Below are 18,887 nucleotides of genomic sequence, written 5' to 3'. Positions count from 1 at the left end.
CTCCACCCCTGCCTAACTGTAGTAAAGCTTCAGGATCAAGTACCATCAGACTGAGCCCTTCGTGCAGTTACCATGATAAATGTCAAAGACATTCGGCCCATTGTTTTCTGGCTACATGAAGATGTCACAAGGCCAGTCTGCAGCCCTGATTCAGCTCTAATTGCACCAGAAGGCACATGTAGGTACACAATTCACTAAGAGCAGTCAATTGTCAACATACAATATCTGCACTCAGAAATACACCCAAACCCAACACATTGTATTTTGCAATGCTGTTCTGTAGCAGTTTCATTGCAACGGTGTGGCAAATTCAGGAAGTCTCAGGAATATGAAACTCATGGAAATGTGCATTTCTGAAAACATTCATGAATCTTGGACCATTCTTACAAAAAGTTTACACCCCCTTCCACATCTGGGGGGCAAAACAAACATTCTACAGTGTATCCTGACAGTGTATTTCCTGGCCACTTTCTGTGGGTTGAATTGTGCAGTAGAACCTCCCCTTCCCTCTCCCCCTCTTTCAAATATGCTGCAGAAGGTTGGAAGAATTCCCCAGAGCAGGTTTGGGGGGAAATGGAGGGACACAGAAGGAGGAGAGGGAAGGTAAGTTCCATTACACAAACTGAAGTTGTTTTGTTTACTCAATGACCATGTTTACTGACACATTTGCTTGGTTCTCTGCTCAAAAAATCCCCGTAAAAAGAAAGACTTACTTGGTGGAGAACATCAAGAGTTACAGGATAATACATGTTATCAATAATTATTCTAAGGACAGGACTCTGAGCTGGCGTTACTGCACTCTCGCTAACTGTGGTTCCACTTATGGGAGTATTTGTTGTCTGTACTGCAGCCACTGCTTGTAGAACAGCTTGAGCTCGCTACAATAAAAGAGAAGGGAAAGCATTCAAAATGAGAATATGTGAATTAGATTTAAAGATTAGTATATTCCGTAGTTGCTTCAATGTACCTTTTAAAGAAGTCAATGACAGAATGGAATTTCTAAAAATATTTTAGCTTTTATTTTTGCTCTCCATATGATAGTATGAATATTTTCATGCACCACATCTTGACACTCTTTATCTACATTAAACTGGATGTTGATAGTGTATCAGAGTGTAATAACTTAGACTAAATTTGTTAATGCATAGCAGATGTATATTTTTCTGAAATGAAATCAAGATGGAAGGGGAGAAATCTGTGCTATTGCAGGACTTACCTATCACTTCTAAGCATCAGAAACAACAGTACTCTCATAAGCTGAAGAGAAGCCAGAGATGGAATAGGTATTTCAGCAACAAAATACTGTACATTTTGTTGAAATAAGGTGCAGCAGTTGGCCACAAGCAAGCTCTAGAAGATTGGGGTATATTCTAGATGCACAGGAATGTAAGCTTAGCCATTTTTTTACTTTCTTTTTCATTGATGGGCCCAAGACCCATTATTCCCCGCCTTTCCTCTTCAGTCCAACCAGTTCCAAAGATTGGAAGGAAACCTCCAGCAAAGAAAGTACTACTGCTTGCTGTTGAACAGGAAGAAGTAAATAAGAAGACTGCCTGAGAACATAAGAGTGCAAAGGAATCCAAGCTTCTGTATTCTGAATAATCTATTTTCTCACAGGAGAACACTTCTGGATAATGTATCTCTCGGTTTTAACAAAAAGGATCCCTCCCCCCTTTTGCAGTTAGCGTTTTAGGTTAACTTGACAATTCTTTGTACTATAAAACTTAGCTGGAGTCAGTCAAAAATAAAGGTCAGCTTAACCAAGTGTTCTTCAGCTTTGAGTTCAAAAATGTTGATGGATTACAAATTCTATCACCCTGGTTAGTGAAATCCAGTCAAGAGGGGCTGACCAAATGGGAGCAGAGCATGGTGAATTGCATTTTTATGTGATGGAGTGGCACCTGCCGCCCATAAACAGGCAGTGGCACACCCACTCCTGAAGAATCCCACCTTGTATCCTATGGTTTACAACTATTACCTGGTTGCAAATATCCCTTTCTCAGGTAAGGCAGTGGAGAGGCTGGAGGCCAAGCACTTACAGGAATTCCTGAGGGACATGAATAGTTGGATTTGTTTCCATCTGGGATCTGGTGCAGTTGTGGGACTGAATCAGCCTTGTTTGCCATAATGGATGAAATAATAATATTTAATAATATTTAATATTATTATTACCAATAATAATATTATTGGTAATAATATTACCAAGAGTGAATGGGGGAGTTCAACTCTGCTTCTCAATCTCTCAGGGCTTTTGATCCCACAGACCATGGTTTCCTCCTGGACCACCTCTGTGGTGCCTACTGAAGTCTATTATATTATTATTTCAGAAGGCATTTTAACCGATTTTATAATTTTAATGGATTTTTTCCTTTTTGTATTGGATCCTCAGAAACCACTTAAGAGACTATTGTAGTTAATCAGTGTGCAATTAGTTTGTATGTATGTATGTATGTAAAAGGTAAAGGTACCCCTGCCCGTACGGGCCAGTCGTATCTGACTCTGGGGTTGCGCGCCCATCTTGCTTAAGAGGCCGGGGGTCAGCGCTGTCCGCAGACACTTCCGGGTCACGTGGCCAGTGTGACAAGCTGCATCTGGCGAGCCAGCGCAGCACACGGAAACGCCGTTTACCTTGCCGCTAGTAAGCGGTCCCTATTTATCTACTTGCACCCGGGGGTGCTTTCGAACTGCTAGGTTGGCAGGCGCTGGGACCGAGCAGCGGGAGCGCACCCCGCCGCGGGGATTCGAACCGCCAACCTGACGATCGGCAAGTCCTAGGCACTGAGGTTTTACCCACAATAAATAAATATTAGGTACTATTGTTTTCTTCTTTTATGAATCACCTCCCATGAGGCATCCCAAAGTATTTTGACAACACTTATTAAAGGTGATTAAAAGTTCTATTCCCAGTTCAGCTCTAGTCATGCAAACCTAGTTCTATGCAACAATAAATGACCCTGGATGGCAATGAAAATCTACATATGCATCAAATATGTGTCCAGTCAGCCTAATGATGACTGGATGGACAGCATAATCCATGTACTGAGTCATGCAGGTGTAATCCACTGTGATGCCTTGTTACTTTTTATATATTATCTCTAAGTGTACGATCCTGCCTTTATCTGCACAAGGTAAAGATCTTGTACAGGATCCTTGCCATTTGCAGCTTATATATTGAAGGTATACGTTTTTATTTCTTTAAACTCCCCTTTAGTTTTAAAGATTCACCTGTTAGCCCAGAATAACTAGGTTTAGGCTATGTGATGAACAGACCAGAAGTTTTAACACTGAAAGTCAATATTTATAACAATCTGTTTATATTATCAGATTATATTATTTTTGCAAGTTAGGAGTGAAACATTTTGTTTGATATTTACTTTAAATTGTTACCGTTATTTCAAAGTACTATGTACTAGGTACATAGTACTGGGCTTTGCAGAGGATTTAACCTTAAGTCTTCCCTCTAGTCACTTCTTCAGCTTCAGCCTTCTGTGTCCTGAATTCTTTCTCCCTGATGTCACCAGGACCGTTTGCCTCTCAGCCCTGCTCCAGCTGCTGCTTCTCCAAACTCTGAACACAATCTTAAAGTGGTGTGTCTGCACGTTAATTCTCTTCAACCAAAACCATTTAACCAAGCAAAAGCTACTCTCTGATAATTCAACAGCTCACTGATTTTTAAACCAATGAGTTTGGAAAGTCCACTAAGAACCTATCAGAGCCTGACCTTTCTGATTCCAATATCTGACATAAGAGCAATGGTCTTACACATCAACTGACAAAAAGCTCACGGGGGACACACAATCACCTCTTTGGAACTGTACTTGGCTAGCTGTTCCTTGGCAGTTTGCCAACTGAAGGCAGCCTGAACACTGTATCTAAGGTCTCAGTGAAAAGTACACTGTTATCTACCAACCCAATAAATGTACATATAAATTCATTTCACATTTATGCAACTTTTACCGTTTCTGCGTATCAACTTTATACTCAACACAGTGACAGAACTCCCACTGACACAGTGGAGTGAACTTACACTTTTAAAGTCAATCAATTTATTGTATATATCCAAAGACCTTTACAATGTACAGCAGAGGCTAAGAACAATGCTGAAATCACATAACATGACCTATAAAAGGTAAAACATAAAGATTTACAGCATGAGGTTTTAAAATTAGGAAGCATTAACGTATCTAGAATGGAGCTTCTTAGCTGCCAGAGTGAACATGGTACCAGATATGTAATCTGGAGATATTTATCAACTAGGACAGGGATTGGCAACCTAAGGCCCTTGGGCCACAAGCAGCCAATGGGGGTCGTTTAACCAGCCCATGGACCCCCGCTGCCCGCTCGGGGACCCCCACCACCCGCTCAATTGGCTCCCATGCGCCGTGCTAAACCAGTGCGGAGCAGAGCGGAGACTGTCTTCCGCGACGCTGGCTGGCTTCCCATTGGCTGCAGGAAGCTCCTGCAGCCAATGGGAAGCTGCGCACGCCTCCTCCGCGCCGGAAGGAGTGCCAGAAATAGCGTTTGCGCATGTGTGCATGCACACTCCAGCCCACCGCGGTGTCTGCGGGACCGTGAACCAGCCCAAGCCACAAAAACTTTGCCAACCCCTGAACTAGGAGCTCAATTGTCACCTCCTGTGGTGATTGGACTGAGAAACAGTCAAGAATAGGTGATTTTTAAAAAATCTCCTGACATTGAATATAAGGGGCAAAGCAGATGGTAATGCACAGCATGCTCAACCTGACTGCATCCATAAATGCACCTGTGTTCCATGTGGAGTTCCAGGTATCTCCCCTCTAAATACATTGAGGGCATCTGTTGGAATCTTAGTCCTATGCAGCTGTGGGAAAGTCAGTGTCTCAAGGTAATGGGGCCTTGAGTGGTTGATCTTGATTTGGGGGTCACTATTAAAGTCACTCAGATGTTGACCTTAGGGTTTTTTTTATAGTCTTTTGAAGCAAGGTCTGACAAATGTTTATCCAAGAGTTGTATCCAATGTAGCACTAAGTTAGTCACTTAGAAGTGTACTTGTTCCTGTAGCAAAATGTTTTGCGTCATTGGAATGCAGTTGTTTAAGAGAAGGCATAAGCATACTGCTGGTAAATTTTGGGGAAATAGACTGCTCAAGTTTCCGCTAGTGCAACTGTTGCATTGGATTCTATTGTAGTGCAGCCCTAAAACTTCAAAGAGCCCTAGAGCTAATGAATAGAGAATCTTGAATACAGCCCAGAAAATCCAGAGAACTATCCATTCTGCATCTGGTAACTATGCTGGTTCTAAGTGCTTACTCACTCAAACAGGGAGCATGCGCACACACAAAATCAGAAAGGTGTGTAAAGTACTTTCTTAAATAATGAATCTTAAAGTAGTTAATGGCAAAATTAGTAAGTTAAGATCTGAATGAAACTTCTGTCCATGCATACAGCCCTTCACAGGAGGAGCAGACAAACCAGGATATCTCACATTAACTAAAGTTTCCCTTTTTCAGACAAATCAGGAAACTATGGTTAACATCAGCAAAACCAGGATTGAAGTCCAACTTCAAACCATTTATTCTAAAATTTATTATTACGATTATATCCCACTTTTCCAATAAGAAACCCAATGTGGCACATGTGCTTCTCTTCTCTCTCCATTTTATAACCCTGTGAAGTAGGTTAGGTTGAGAGAGTGTGTGTGTGTGTGTGTGTGTGTGAGTTGTCTAAGGTCACCCAGTGGATTTCATATGACTGAGTGAGAATTGACTCCTGGTTTACCAGGACCTATCCCAACACTCCATCCACTCTTACCTTCATTGTCTAGTTGTTCTGCTACTGTTAACCAAAGTTTAATGGTTTGGCCAAAAAGGGAAACTACAGTTAATGAAAGATTTCCTGGTTTGCTCACTCGCATGAAGGGGCTGCATGCAAATGCCAAAAGGCTTGTTCGTATCTCAGTTTTTTTCTTCTTAAGCTGAAATATGATAATCAGAATGCGGTCACCATTTAAAAAATTGTCCATACTTTTGTCAATACTGGTTTTTTTCTTAAATAAAGCATAGATCCATTTTACCTGAATGTATCATTATAGAGATGCTACAAAAATGTATATAAATATTCTCATTATTATTATTTGTCACAGCTAAAACAACACACGTGCATATTTACACACACCAGCATAAATAATTTTAAATAAAATATGCCAGAAAGGAATGCCACTCTTATTTCATATTTTACTTCCCATAAAACACCCCAAAGTGGTTTAACAATAAGAACACCAACAATAAAATATACATGTTTTATGATCTAGTGGGCAGAATGTAAATAAAATGGTGTCTTGTTACCACTGAAATCAATGGGATATAACTTTTTTGTTTATGTCTTAAAAACTTTATTTTATGAATATTGTTTTCCTAATACTTACAAAAACCTTTGTGGTAGCAAAATGGATTTATGTTTAAGAAGTCAATCGGAGATCCCCGCCCCCCTCCAGCAATATTATAAAATTGTACTGAAAAAGCTGTGCTTGGCATTATGCCACATTTCATTAAAAGCAAGATAGCTGGTTATCAATAGGTAAGTCTTACTTCCCAGTAAATGTGCTTTGGACTGAACAGAATCTTCCGGAACTCTCACTTAGCATTGCCATTCACTCTTTCTCAATCTTTAAAAACCCATTACAATCTACACGGACACTCTTTACATCTTATATGATTGAGAGTCAAGTTTGATACAGTAACAATAATAGGAGTTCCTTCTTCTGTCTACTAATATGCAAACATTTCTTTAGTTCAATATGATTGGGTTATATCAGCTACTACAATGGTGACTACAGGGCTATGAATGGGAATACGATGTGAGGAGGGAACCAAAATATACCAAAAAGTGCAGTTTGTAAAAGTACAGTAGACCCTCTAGTTATGTGCTCTGGATACGTAACTTCCGGGTTTCTTCGTGCGTGCACAGAAGCGCTCAATCGTGCCGCGCGCATATGCAGAAGCGGCGCCTCTGCCTACAGATTTTTCGGGTTGCGGATGGACCCCCAGCAAAAATTTACTTCGTATCTGGAGGGTCCACTGCACAAGGAAAGGAGAGCTGATTACACAGTAACACTTTAGGATAAACAATGACATCTGTACTAGTTCACAGTGCTAGCCCATAAAGGCAATGTCCAACGAGTACAGGGCAGGATGCAGCACTTCTAAAAATTGTGTTGGCCTCCTATTATGGAATAAGTAAGCTCTTCAAATTGCAGCACATTCTCTGGCTGCCACACTTAAAAGTGTCATTCAACCGGATGTTATCAGAACAGAATTCAGCAACCATCAAGAAGACAGTTTGCCCTGCCCCTGTTACGTAAAATTATTTTGTAACTCTAACAGCTCTTATTGCCAACAGGTCTTACCAGAAAATACACACTTTCTAAGGATTACCACCACAGGTAACAAGCAAGTTTTTAACACCTATGGAAAACTGGCTAAAAAGTTGATTGGACAATTGTATTTCAAATGAGACATGCCCAGTCTCTAGGCAAGGCTTAACGAAGAGAAGACTAGAACAGAAAGAGTCCCAAAAAGTGTTGCTTGTTATAGCACTGTTAGTATGATCAAGGGGAAAACCACAAGAAACGAACATGAAGATATTACCATTTGACATAGCATGGGTCAGTGCAGCTTTAACATCTTTCATAGGAAATGGGAACATCAAATGCTTAAAAAGATCTTTAAAGTTAGCACCTGTAGGAGCAGTAGTTTCCCTGCTCCAGTAAGAATACAGTCTTGATCTGAAAGAATAGGTTTTAACGTCTTTAAGATCAAATGACTATATTCTCAGTTATTTCCTGGAGTGAATATGAATATATTTTGCAGTGACTGCATTATGGGAAGAGTAGATCAAATAAGGTGAGGTTACCAGTGCTATGAAATTTAAATGGATTATTTAAACATACTGGAAATAAGACTGCACATTATCCACATAAGAAGGAAACAAGTTCCTTTTATAGGTGAACTCGAGCTCTTGAGCCAAAATTAATGTCTAAGATGACTTGAGGAAAAAATATTTAGGGAATTTAACTGTTTAACACTATTAGGCATTTGCACTATTTGCCTTTACCATAAAATAATACCAAATGCAAATCTCCTACGTTAATCAGAATGGGGGGGGGACTGATGATGGGGTGTTCACACACAGGGAATCTATACAATATTAACAAGTATAATCTTGAGAATGGACAAGTTACCTGATTCAGTGTATTGTCGGTCTTTAACTCTTTATGGTTTGAATACTGGATATAAATGGGCTGATTACGAAGGTGAGGTGTCACAGCAGAGTAATAATTGACCATAGTGATCGCAGCTTCTTCTGTTGCCAATTCCAAAAAAGCCTATAAAAATATTAAAAATGGTTTTGTAGTATTTGCAGCATACATAACTATATTCTGTTTCTGAATTTGCCAGGCTCTTTCATGATGAGACATTTAAAACACTTGCCAAAATCATTCAGAATCCATTACACATTACAGATCTATAGATCTTACTAAGCAAGGACTAGGTCAGAATGTGCCCCAACTGTCCACAAAATGCTACAGGTTCCCTCGAGGGCAAAAGCAGCCACAGCTCCGATGTCTGTTTATGGAAATGAGCATGTACAATTTTTTCAGACATACCCACTTGAAGCAAACTTGGAGATATTTACAATCTGACAGTTAAGGTTGTCGACTTGCTCTTATCCATGGGTTGCTGACAACCAAAACATGGCAAACAGTTTTTTTAAAAAATGGCAGAGGGGAATCCCAAGAGCAATTTTCAGAAAGAAAAGCACTTTTATGTGGGTTCTCCTCTCCAAAACACAGATAACAGGAGGACCAGTACCAGCCTGGCTGAAGGGAGAAGCATAGAGGTCTGCACAAGCAGCAGCGCTCCAAGCTCCATAACCTTAAAAAGCAAGTGACTTGTTACACCTATCAGCAGATCACTGTGGCTATTTGAAGTTTGCCAAACCTGATCCTAAATGAAAGGGAGCACTGCTCCACTATCCCAATTCCTGCGAGAAATATGCGGCTCCAGCAATATGTTGAAAGACATGGCGGCCAATTACCTTCCCCTGACCCAATAGAAAGTATTCATTTTTCCACAGGTTTCAAATTGGTAGATGACTATTTAAAAGCCTTCATATAAAAACCTCCAGTAAACTGTGTCTGTTTACTGGAGGGAATTGGGCAAAGGATATTTTCAACAGACAGCATCCAACACTGTAGGAGAATGGATCTGGATTAATATCCCTTTACCACAGGTTATTAAAGGCCTGCAACTTGGCTGTTGGAACTCCTGACCAAGAAGTCAAGAGTTTATAATGTGCCTGTCAGAAATGGCTTATAGCAGGGAGGGGCTTACTTCTGGTCTGGGGACCTGATCCAGGCCCCCAAAAACAGTTTTTGGGCCTCCCAAGACCATGCTGATTTTGACTGCAAAAAAAGAAAAGAAAAGAAGATACAGTACTGGGCTGGATGGAGAGGTTTAAATCTGGCCATCAGTTCAAACATTTGGTGAGTTGGGAAGGGATAAGAATCGTCTTCCTTAGCTAATCTGCACAAATTTTGAGAGAGAGCTTTTAGTGGCCTTTGCAGAAGCTATTATGGTGAAGAGAACAAACGTTTCCTTTGGATCATGTACTAATATTGGGTATATTTGGGGAAAGAATACGAAGGACTATTATATTTGCCTAAAATGAGTCTTCAGGCTGGTTAAAGAGTTAAGTGCGCTTTCATTGCACCCTCTAACTATGTAAAAACTCTATTCAGCAGAAAGCATTCCTCAGGCTTCTTGCTCAAGAACATCCTCAATAATCTTGCTCAACAAGATACATCACATCTCATAGTTCCCAGAGTCTATTGTTTCCTGCAAACTCACGTATGTAATTTTTGATTAAGTAGCAAAACAAGATGGATAGTTGTCTCATCCTCATTCTCCAAGTTTACCCCTTTGAACAAATAGCAGTCCCTTTCAGAAGGAGTAAACTCTAAGAGTGTTACATGACAATCCAAAGCCCAGTTGCAAGGCATGACAGCCACCGCCACATCCACAGCCCCTTGGTCACGCTGGCCAGGGTGGAAGGTGGGAGTGGATAGGAAAGCCACCACACCAGCACTCAAGGCTAGATCAAGGTTGATGGTGTCAAGGGATGGCAGTGGGGCCAGCTTGGGTATAGCAGTCTTGAGCTGGTTCAGTCCCTCCCACTTCCTGCACTTCCACCCACATGTTTGGCAGGCAGAACAGGGAGCTCCACACTGGCATTGCGACACTGGTGCCACTCCATAGGCAGAATCTTGCAGGGTTGGATTACAGCCTAAGTGAGTCTTATTTCTAAATGTTTAGAACTAGGCTGTGTTAAGGAGGCAGGAGAAGCTCCTCAAAGGTTTTCATCTTCTTAAGTCTTTATTATCATAGCAGAACTATAATCTTTTTATATCAGATTTGGTAAAGTGCTATCAGAATTTATAGTCTGAAAAAATTAGGTTTCTTCAAATGAAATATTTTTAGGTAAGATTAGTTTTCAGACACCAAAACATAATTTTTTCACAAAACACATTGAAAGACACACTTTTCTAAAAAAACAAAAAAACAGAAGTATAGGATGATAACTGAAGAGACACTGCATTAACCAGTATTAGGAAGAAAAGCAACCATCAAGCCATATTTAAGAACCTGATATGCTAAGCAAAAGGGCAGCTTGGCTCTGATTGCTGAGAATTTGAAGTGCTGCTCTCCCTCCTACTATTTAGGTACAAGAAAATGGAGGCAGGGCAAGGAAGAACTGGTATTTACTTATCTGCCCCTTAATGATTGCCTTCCTTTAAAGTTGGCAGGAGCAGAGAAAATGAATGAGTTACAGGGATATGAAACAGAAAAAAAGACTTCTTAAGAGTTTTAGCTTATATCTCCATCAGAACTCAGAGTCTTCAGAATTCTCAGCAAACAGGCAGCTCTCACATCGGGGAGTGTAGCATCAGTTAGGCTCTTCATGATGAGTTTCATTGAGCTCAATATGGATTGGGCTCAATCAAATAGGGATATGATTGAGCCACAGCACAGGCCACTGCTGTTGCCCCTCTCTGAATTGATCCTCATAAGGTGGTGACAGTAGCAGAGAACTTAAACTTAAGGCCTGTTCATTACTATAACTGCAGAAACATCTATTGATGCCACAAAACATGGGAAAAGTAGCTCCCAGTGCCAGAAGACCACTGTATTGGTAGCCCCCCACTCTAACAAGAGAAGGCTTGGGAAAGGTAAAACTGGTAGTGAGGGGCATGGTCATACAAAAACAAGCCCTTTCTTGGTAGGCCAGAATGGGCCTGTGCACAGCTTGAAAAATGAAACTTGGGGGCAGGGGGAGGAGACACATTTGAGTCCACCAATTTGAAATCTACCACCATAATCAATTTCAAGGGGAGATTAGAATGTGCATAATTCTCTCCCACTGAAATCAGCATGAGCTAGATGTAGTTACCTTTAACTGAATTGTGCTTAGGACCCAAATCTATGTACTGCAACACAACAGCAGAAGATAGGATCAAGTGAATAAAAGCAAATGTCCAACCAATGGGTACTGATGCTTAAAATCTGACCTTTTATCTCACTCTTGTAGATGGCGTGTGTGTGTGTGTGTGTCCATGAACACTGAATTCTGCACTTATTAACTTGAAATATTTCTCCAAGCCTGGCTAGTAGAGTAGGCTCCATTGCTGGGATATGGCCTCAACTTAAGGCAGACAGAGTATTTAGACTGATTGGTGGGTAGATGTTTTCTATACTAAAATAGTAAGACAAAATTAGAAAGTACCTGGTTCTTTCCTTTCAGCATGAGAATGTTGGTTACCTTACCAAAAGGTAAGCCTAAAGCAATAACTTCTGTTTCTGTCACTTCCCCTGGTAATTTCCTGATATGAAGAACACGAGAAGGAGCCCCATCCATTTTATCTTCACCTTTGAATTTCTTGTTGTCGTTACCATTGGCTGAAAGACATTTTTTTATAATTCATTTCATATCTGAAAGCTACCCTATTTATTATAAACTCATCAAGAAAAATACAATTTGTGCATGCATACAGTTTCCAAATCAGTATGTGAAATGAGTATTTTTTTTTCTTTCAACCAACATCTTAAAAAGATTAACTGAAGTAAAATGCAGCTGCTAATGTGCTTCCTCACAAAGCCCTGCAATATTTGGCAAATCAACTTACCATGGATTTTTCCTGCAACCATTACATAATGAATTGCCTGAAGCACTGAGAAGCAATGATAACTGTACAATAACTGATAACCAATTCAGGTTATCCTAAACTATGTGCTAGAAAATGCTAATGTGACATGGGATAACTGGTAGTACACCTTAAAAAATAAATAAAAGCACTGGTGAGCCCAAAAGGCAATAATTCAGCAAGAAAGGAGCCTCCTCACTGTATTTCTGCATGGCTGACTGCTCTAGTCTTGGTTTTCTTTGAATTAACCTTCACTGCTCCGTGGGGTAGTAGTCCTGCTCCATCACAGTTATGGTGGGATCTGCATCATCCCAGTGCAATCACAGATAATTACCTATCCTTGAAAGTAGCTCATGGGGTCTTTATATGTTACTGGTGTGGCTTGGCCTTTTTCCAGTCAGGAACCACACCAAAAGGAGTTATGAGGGCAGACAATTCTCATTAAACCAAGAAACTTGCCTGGGCTTTGAGTGTGATATCTACGTTCAATTTTAATTGAGGTTTGAAAACAAAGTGCTTTAGCTCTCAGATGTTTCAGAAAAAATGCGTTAATTCATCCTAAGTAGTCAAGCCACATGGACAACCACTGTGAAGACCCTATTTCTTTCCAAACAGACATAATGCATAATTCCATCTTTTGTTTTCTGTTAGATAGAACAGTATGCCAAAAGTTTAAGAATCCTTAAATGATACTAAAAATACTATTCAAAATTCAGGCTGCTATCGTAATGTGCTACTCAACATGAGATGGTTGATTTATGTTGTGAGCAAGGGATGTGATCACAATTAGCACAGAGAAAAAAGCAGATATTAATAGCTACTAGAAGGTGAAATCAATTACTTGTGGAGGGGGGTAGAACTGGCAATTGAGAAAAAGGCAATTAGATTAGAAACAACGAAGAATGCACCGGTGAAACAGAATGGTTATCATAATGTAGAGAATAGTTAACAATGTAAATGTTCTCTTATTTCCTACATTTATAGAAATAATGTATTAAAATCGAAGCGAAGAATGCAATAATACTGTCCTACAAAATCTAGCAGCATGGCTATTATCAGGTTTTAAATTTGATCACTCATTACAATTAATTACCTGAAGCACTCAAAGGGGGATTAGATAAATTCATGGAAGATAAGGCTGTTAGTAGCTACTAGCCATGATAGCTATGTGCTACCTTCTGGATCACAGGCAGTATATCTCCAACTCTACCTACCAGTGACTGCATTAGATAAGCATTTGATCGCATTTCCAACACATACATAGAAATGATGAATTGCAAAAAATACTTCCTTTGAAGGAATGTACTTGTGACAATAGTTACAGCACAATCATATAATTTTTTTACTCATAAGGCAAGTGTGCATAGGACTGCAGTTCTAGTGATCTACACTAAACTGCAGTTTCTCTCTCACCTCTTCCTACCCCAAGTTAGCCCAACACAAATGCAAGGAGGGGCATATTCATATTGTGAATGCCACTCAAAAAGGTTGCTGCTTATACAATTAGCCTTTTCTTTCTCCTAAGAGCAAGGGTGGGGAACCACTTTTTAACAGGCAGGCCAGATCAAAAAGTGGCCACTTGTCTTCTAACAGGCGGGTGGCTCTGTCAATCGCCTTACGTCATAAGGTGTCGGGGGATTCTGAGTCCGCTTGAAAGCAGCAGGCTTTGTATACCATGTTGAATTTAAACAGGGCCAGATGCAAGCCCTGTTGCAAAGAAACAATTGGAAGAACACTTGGGAGCGCCTAAGCAGAGCCAATCTAAGCAGGACTTGCATTGGGCACTGAATTTGCTTCCATGTAACTAGTTTAACTGTAAACATAGAATGATTGCCAGTTAATAAAATAGAAAAAGAGAGAGTTGTAAACAGAACCAATCACTAAAATAGCAGTAACTTCCACTGCAGCCTTTTTTGTTGTTGTTTAGTTGTTTAGTCGTGTCCGACTCTTCGTGACCCCATGGAGCAGAGCACACCAGGCACTTCTGTCCTCCACTGCCTCCCGCAGTTTGGTCAAACAGGACATCCTACTTGTTGAAATCTACCAAAGATTAGGAAGAATGCAGGCACAACAACTAAAAATGAGCAAACCTGAACTAACTGAGAAATATACGCTTCAACTTGGCAAAGCTAAATACTGAGAAACTGCAACTCAGATAAGAGCTGAAACCCAAGGAGAAAGACAGACACACAAGACCAAGTTGCTGATCCATAAACTGCTACAGCTTGTACAAGAGCACATGCAGGAGGAACAGAAGCCCAACTTAAAAAGAGATACTGTGCCTGCAAAAGGTCCTGTTCACTCAAAAAAAGTTTTATGAGTTTTTGTTTGTTTGTTTTGCCTGCCAATACAACATTTGAAAAGCATATAGTCATAAATAACCAAAGTTGTTGCACATTGATGGAAGTCAATACGGGTATGATTTAATTCTTCCACAGTCCTGCTTCCTTTCACTCATAAAGTAATCTAGTTCAGCACAGCCTGTCTGAAAACTTGGCTGTCATGGGTGGCTTCTGTATATTGCAAGAGGCTGACCTTACTGGACAGTATACTATGTACAACTCAGTTTACTTGATTTTCCTCTACCAATTCAAATACCAGGGAGATATGGAAAGCCAAACTGTACTTCAGGGTTACAGTGATTTGTAAAAGAAATAAAAATTTATTTATCGTAAAGCTACTACTCAAAGCCTATGATGGAATATTCTAGCTAAGTGGAAGCCAATTATTTATACTCATTTTCAATAAATGATTCCCAAAATTATATTTATGAAATGCTAATTTAGTATGTTAAAAACAGCCATGTATCAGCATCGGTAAACTTTTACTTCAATTGAACCCTATACTCATCAATGTAGTAAGTGGTAAAAAGGTAAAGGTAAAGGTACCCCTGCCCGTACGGGCCAGTCTTGACAGACTCTAGGGTTGTGCGCTCATCTCACTCTATAGGCCGGGAGCCAGCGCTGTCCGCAAACACTTCCGGGTCATGTGGCCAGCGTGACAAGCTGCATCTGGCGAGCCAGCACAGCACAGGGAACGCCGTTTACCTTCCCGCTGGTAAGCTGTCCCTATTTATCTACTTGCACCCGGGGGTGCTTTCGAACTGCTAGGTTGGCAGGCGCTGGGATCGAACGACGGGAACGCACCCCGCCATGGGGATTCGAACCGCCGACCATGCAATCAGCAAGTCCTAGGCGCTGAGGTTTTACCCACAGCGCCACCCGCGTCCCTAGTAAGTGGTAAGGTCATTCAATAACTGGACTATAAAGATAAAGAAAGCACCTTGCAAATTGGAGTGATAATTGAAGAGTATTCACTTGCTAAAGAAGAACTGAAGAATGTAACTTGAAATCTATACAGTTTTCTGACCTATTTAGTTAGAATAGACTTTTGCAATGACACACATTTTAAGCTATGTTTAGCTTCTTCTTAAAAGATTAGAAAGCTGCATTCTTGATGGAAAAACAGTAATGATTGTCCTATATCACATTTTAATTCCTTGTACATTTTTATTCGATGTTATAAATAATATACACAATCATACTTTTTATCTAATTAGCGACTGTGTCATCCACAAATATTGTAAGAATTATTTCTACCCCTTCATCTAAGTCACTGACTGATGAGAAATGTTGAAAGTGGGTAGGACAAAGCCTCCCTCCAGTTTGATGAGGAGCCACTGATGAACACTAACTGGTTTTCCAACCAGCTGTGAATTCTTCCGACAATACTATTACCTAGGTCACATTTAAGCCACATTTAACAAAATTATCAAGGGGTACTCTGTCAGACACTTTGCTGAAATCAAGATAGATTACACCCACAGCATTCCCACCATCCATTAACCTGATTTTAAAGAGTGATAAGATTAGTCTAACAAGATTTATTCTTGACGAATGCTGGGTTCTACTAAGCACTTTCAAACTGATTCCCTTCTTCTCTGTTCTAGTATCTTCCATGGTATCAGTCAGAAGACATCAGTTGAAATACTCTCTTATACTACTAAATCCGCCTCCATGAAACACCTTTAAATTGTCTCAGGAAAGGATAATTTATATCACCACGTTTGTTTGACTGTCCATGGAAAACTCCAACCACAATTTTATTTTTTCCTCCATTTATTTTGACCCAGATGGTATATCCACAAGGCTCCCATGTTCACTCTCATGAGTTCTGTGCGGATATGAGCATCTTTGACATATAATGCTACTCTCTTTCTCTTGCACCTATTCTTTTTTGAACAATTTGTAACTTTCAATTATTACATTCAAACATGAGTTTTCCCACCAAGTCTGTTATACCCAGCAAAATGTATTTATCTTCCTGTATTTGGAGTTCAAACTCTTTTATTTTCAATATGCTGCATATTAGTGTATAGTCACTGAAAGCCTTGAAAATTCTGCTCCAATCTTTCTCCTGAGATTTTAGAGTTTGCTAGTCAGCCACACAATTCCCCCTGTTCTCCTACAGCACACAGATCCCTATCTTCAATGCTTACCTTTTGAACTTACCTATCTCCAACTGCTACAGAATATAGTTCAAAGCTCTTGATCAGGTTCGTATTTTTTCTTTTGCCAGACACTTTTTTCCAGTCCTAGTAAGTTGCAGCCCATCTCCTTCCAGTAGTCCTTCTTAAGGAAGCCTGCACCAGTCCCAGAAATAGAACTTCTTCCATCAACTCTAATAACTTGAAGTATTATTCTCTCTCTTCATAGCCCTCCACATTTTATAAGTAGAAATGGCATGACCACTACTTAAGTTCCAAAGTCCTTCACTTTCATCCCCAGAGCTGCATACATACATATGATAGTCATAGTTGTGCTAGGCAGTACTGTTTGATCTCACATGGTGTGCAAGAAGGAATAATCAGCAGTTTTGGTAAGTCTGACAAACCTGTCCATCACTTCCTGAATTCACACAATGGAAAAGCAGCTTATGTCACAAGTTAACAGGTCTGGTACATTCACAAGCCATTCTGTACCTCTCAGTAGGGAGTCTTCAACCACAACACTTCTCTTCCTCTTTCTGCAGGCTATGACTGTCACCTTTGTTCTTGAAGCACTGAAGAGTATTCCTTCCCACCAAGAATATCTTTCTGTAGCTATCAACAAGATGTTCAGAGCTGTTCTTGTTGAGTTAATACTGAAAGTTATTTCTTAGCTCTATTGTTCAAACTGTCTTCTGATTCTTCTGCTCCGGTCTTTCTTGCGGTTTCTTCACAACTCCGGTTGTCATCTTCTACTCTGATACTCTTTCTACTTTTGTCTTTGCTACAATGCTTCCTATTTCCTGCTCAAGATCTCCTTCTATTCTCCAATGAGGTATGGAGGTATGGATATTTGCTCCTGTTATCCTCTTTTCATCCCTTCCAACAGAGCAACAGGGTTATACGTGCAGCTGGTGTGGTCTATGGTGCTTTCAGGCAAGAAACTCACTTTGCAGGCCACCGCCATTAGAGTCCTTGCTGTTCATTTTCTTGGCTCTGGTGCATGTTCTAACACCCACCTCCACTGATGAAGCAACCTTCCTTCATCAATCGTTTATTGCTTGAAAGTTACCAGAGTTCCTGTGGTGAGCTGCTTAGGAGAGAATTTTAGCTTGCTAATAAAATGAGAGGCTCCATTTAGCATGTGGTGATCCCTGGCATCATCAGCAAAGGGTGCTGGGAAAGCCTGCAGAGCAACTGTTACCTTATCAGACACTAGACCTCTCATGGCAAAGGGTGAATCCAGTGCTGCTTCAGAGGTTACAAGACTGCAGTAGGCCTCACGGTGCACAGCAGAAAGACTTCTGTATTAGTGTGGAATTTCTTGATAACATTTTCACTCTCACTTTTACAAAAGGTTAAACAAATCTCTGCCTTATTAGAAAATCAAAAGTAAGACCACATAGAGAGTCTGTTCTAAGTAAGTCTAGGATCTTAACTTATTCATGATGCTGAGGATCTTTAGAGAAATGCAGGAAACTTTTATTTCAATTTAAGGAATCTGAATGTGCAAATATTTAAACTCATATCACATGTAACAAAGTCCAATATTGGAAGTGTCAATATTGTTTCTCATCCAAACAGGAACAGCAACTTTCAAGATCACAAATATACTAGAAGCAAGTCAACCACATCAAACCCCATACTTTCATTATACTTCATATATGACCGTTTAAGCCGGTGATAGCCAACATGGTACCTCCAAATGTTGCTAGACTACAACTCCCATCACATCTGACCATTGCCAAAACTAACTGGGTTAACTGTGTTTTAAATAACATTGCTGTATACCAACAGCATTAGAGTGCATCATGTTGGATATTCCTGATTTAAGAGCAGAAACTAAATGCTTACCTAGTGGTAAAATCTTTAAATCACTGTAAACAAAGCCTGGTATAATTTTTAAGATGGCTATGTGCCAACAGGAGGTTTAAGAGCTAGTATTTATTTTTATTTTTGTTACAAGAAATTTCCTAAAATCACGCCACAAGTCCAAGAAAATAGTAGCCTGCCATATGTGACCAAAATATCAAGCATGAATGCAAAGGGATGGGGGTTCTTTTTAGCCCCCTTTTGGGGCTGGGGGAAGGTCTCCTCCAGAGTAACATCTGACATGTAAGGAAATGCTATCTATCTATCTATCTATCTATCTATCTATCTATCT

At 40.1% G+C, this 18,887-nt stretch overlaps 1 protein-coding gene and 1 long non-coding RNA gene across 8 annotated transcripts in view; both read right to left on the bottom strand.

The window, feature by feature from the left end:
* LOC310765614 overlaps nucleotides 1-18,887 on the bottom strand; it is a 109,976-nt gene that overhangs the window by 48,908 nt on the left and 42,181 nt on the right. The gene's annotated exons all lie outside the window — the stretch shown is intronic.
* Nucleotides 1-18,887, bottom strand: part of PTBP2 (polypyrimidine tract binding protein 2) — a 51,940-nt gene that overhangs the window by 17,796 nt on the left and 15,257 nt on the right. For all 7 annotated transcript variants that reach the window (XM_083620705.1, XM_083620704.1, XM_083620706.1 and 4 more), the window contains 3 exons: nucleotides 11,820-11,992; nucleotides 8,218-8,361; nucleotides 714-878 (listed from right to left, as the gene is read on the bottom strand). In XM_083620705.1, coding sequence (XP_083476831.1) covers nucleotides 714-878; nucleotides 8,218-8,361; nucleotides 11,820-11,992 — 482 coding nt within the window. The remainder of the gene's footprint in view (nucleotides 1-713; nucleotides 879-8,217; nucleotides 8,362-11,819; nucleotides 11,993-18,887) is intronic.

This window comes from Podarcis filfolensis (assembly GCF_964270895.1).
Source record: "Podarcis filfolensis genome assembly, chromosome: 6".
Lineage (NCBI taxonomy): Eukaryota > Metazoa > Chordata > Lepidosauria > Squamata > Lacertidae > Podarcis > Podarcis filfolensis.
This window is presented reverse-complemented; position numbering and strand designations above follow the sequence as displayed.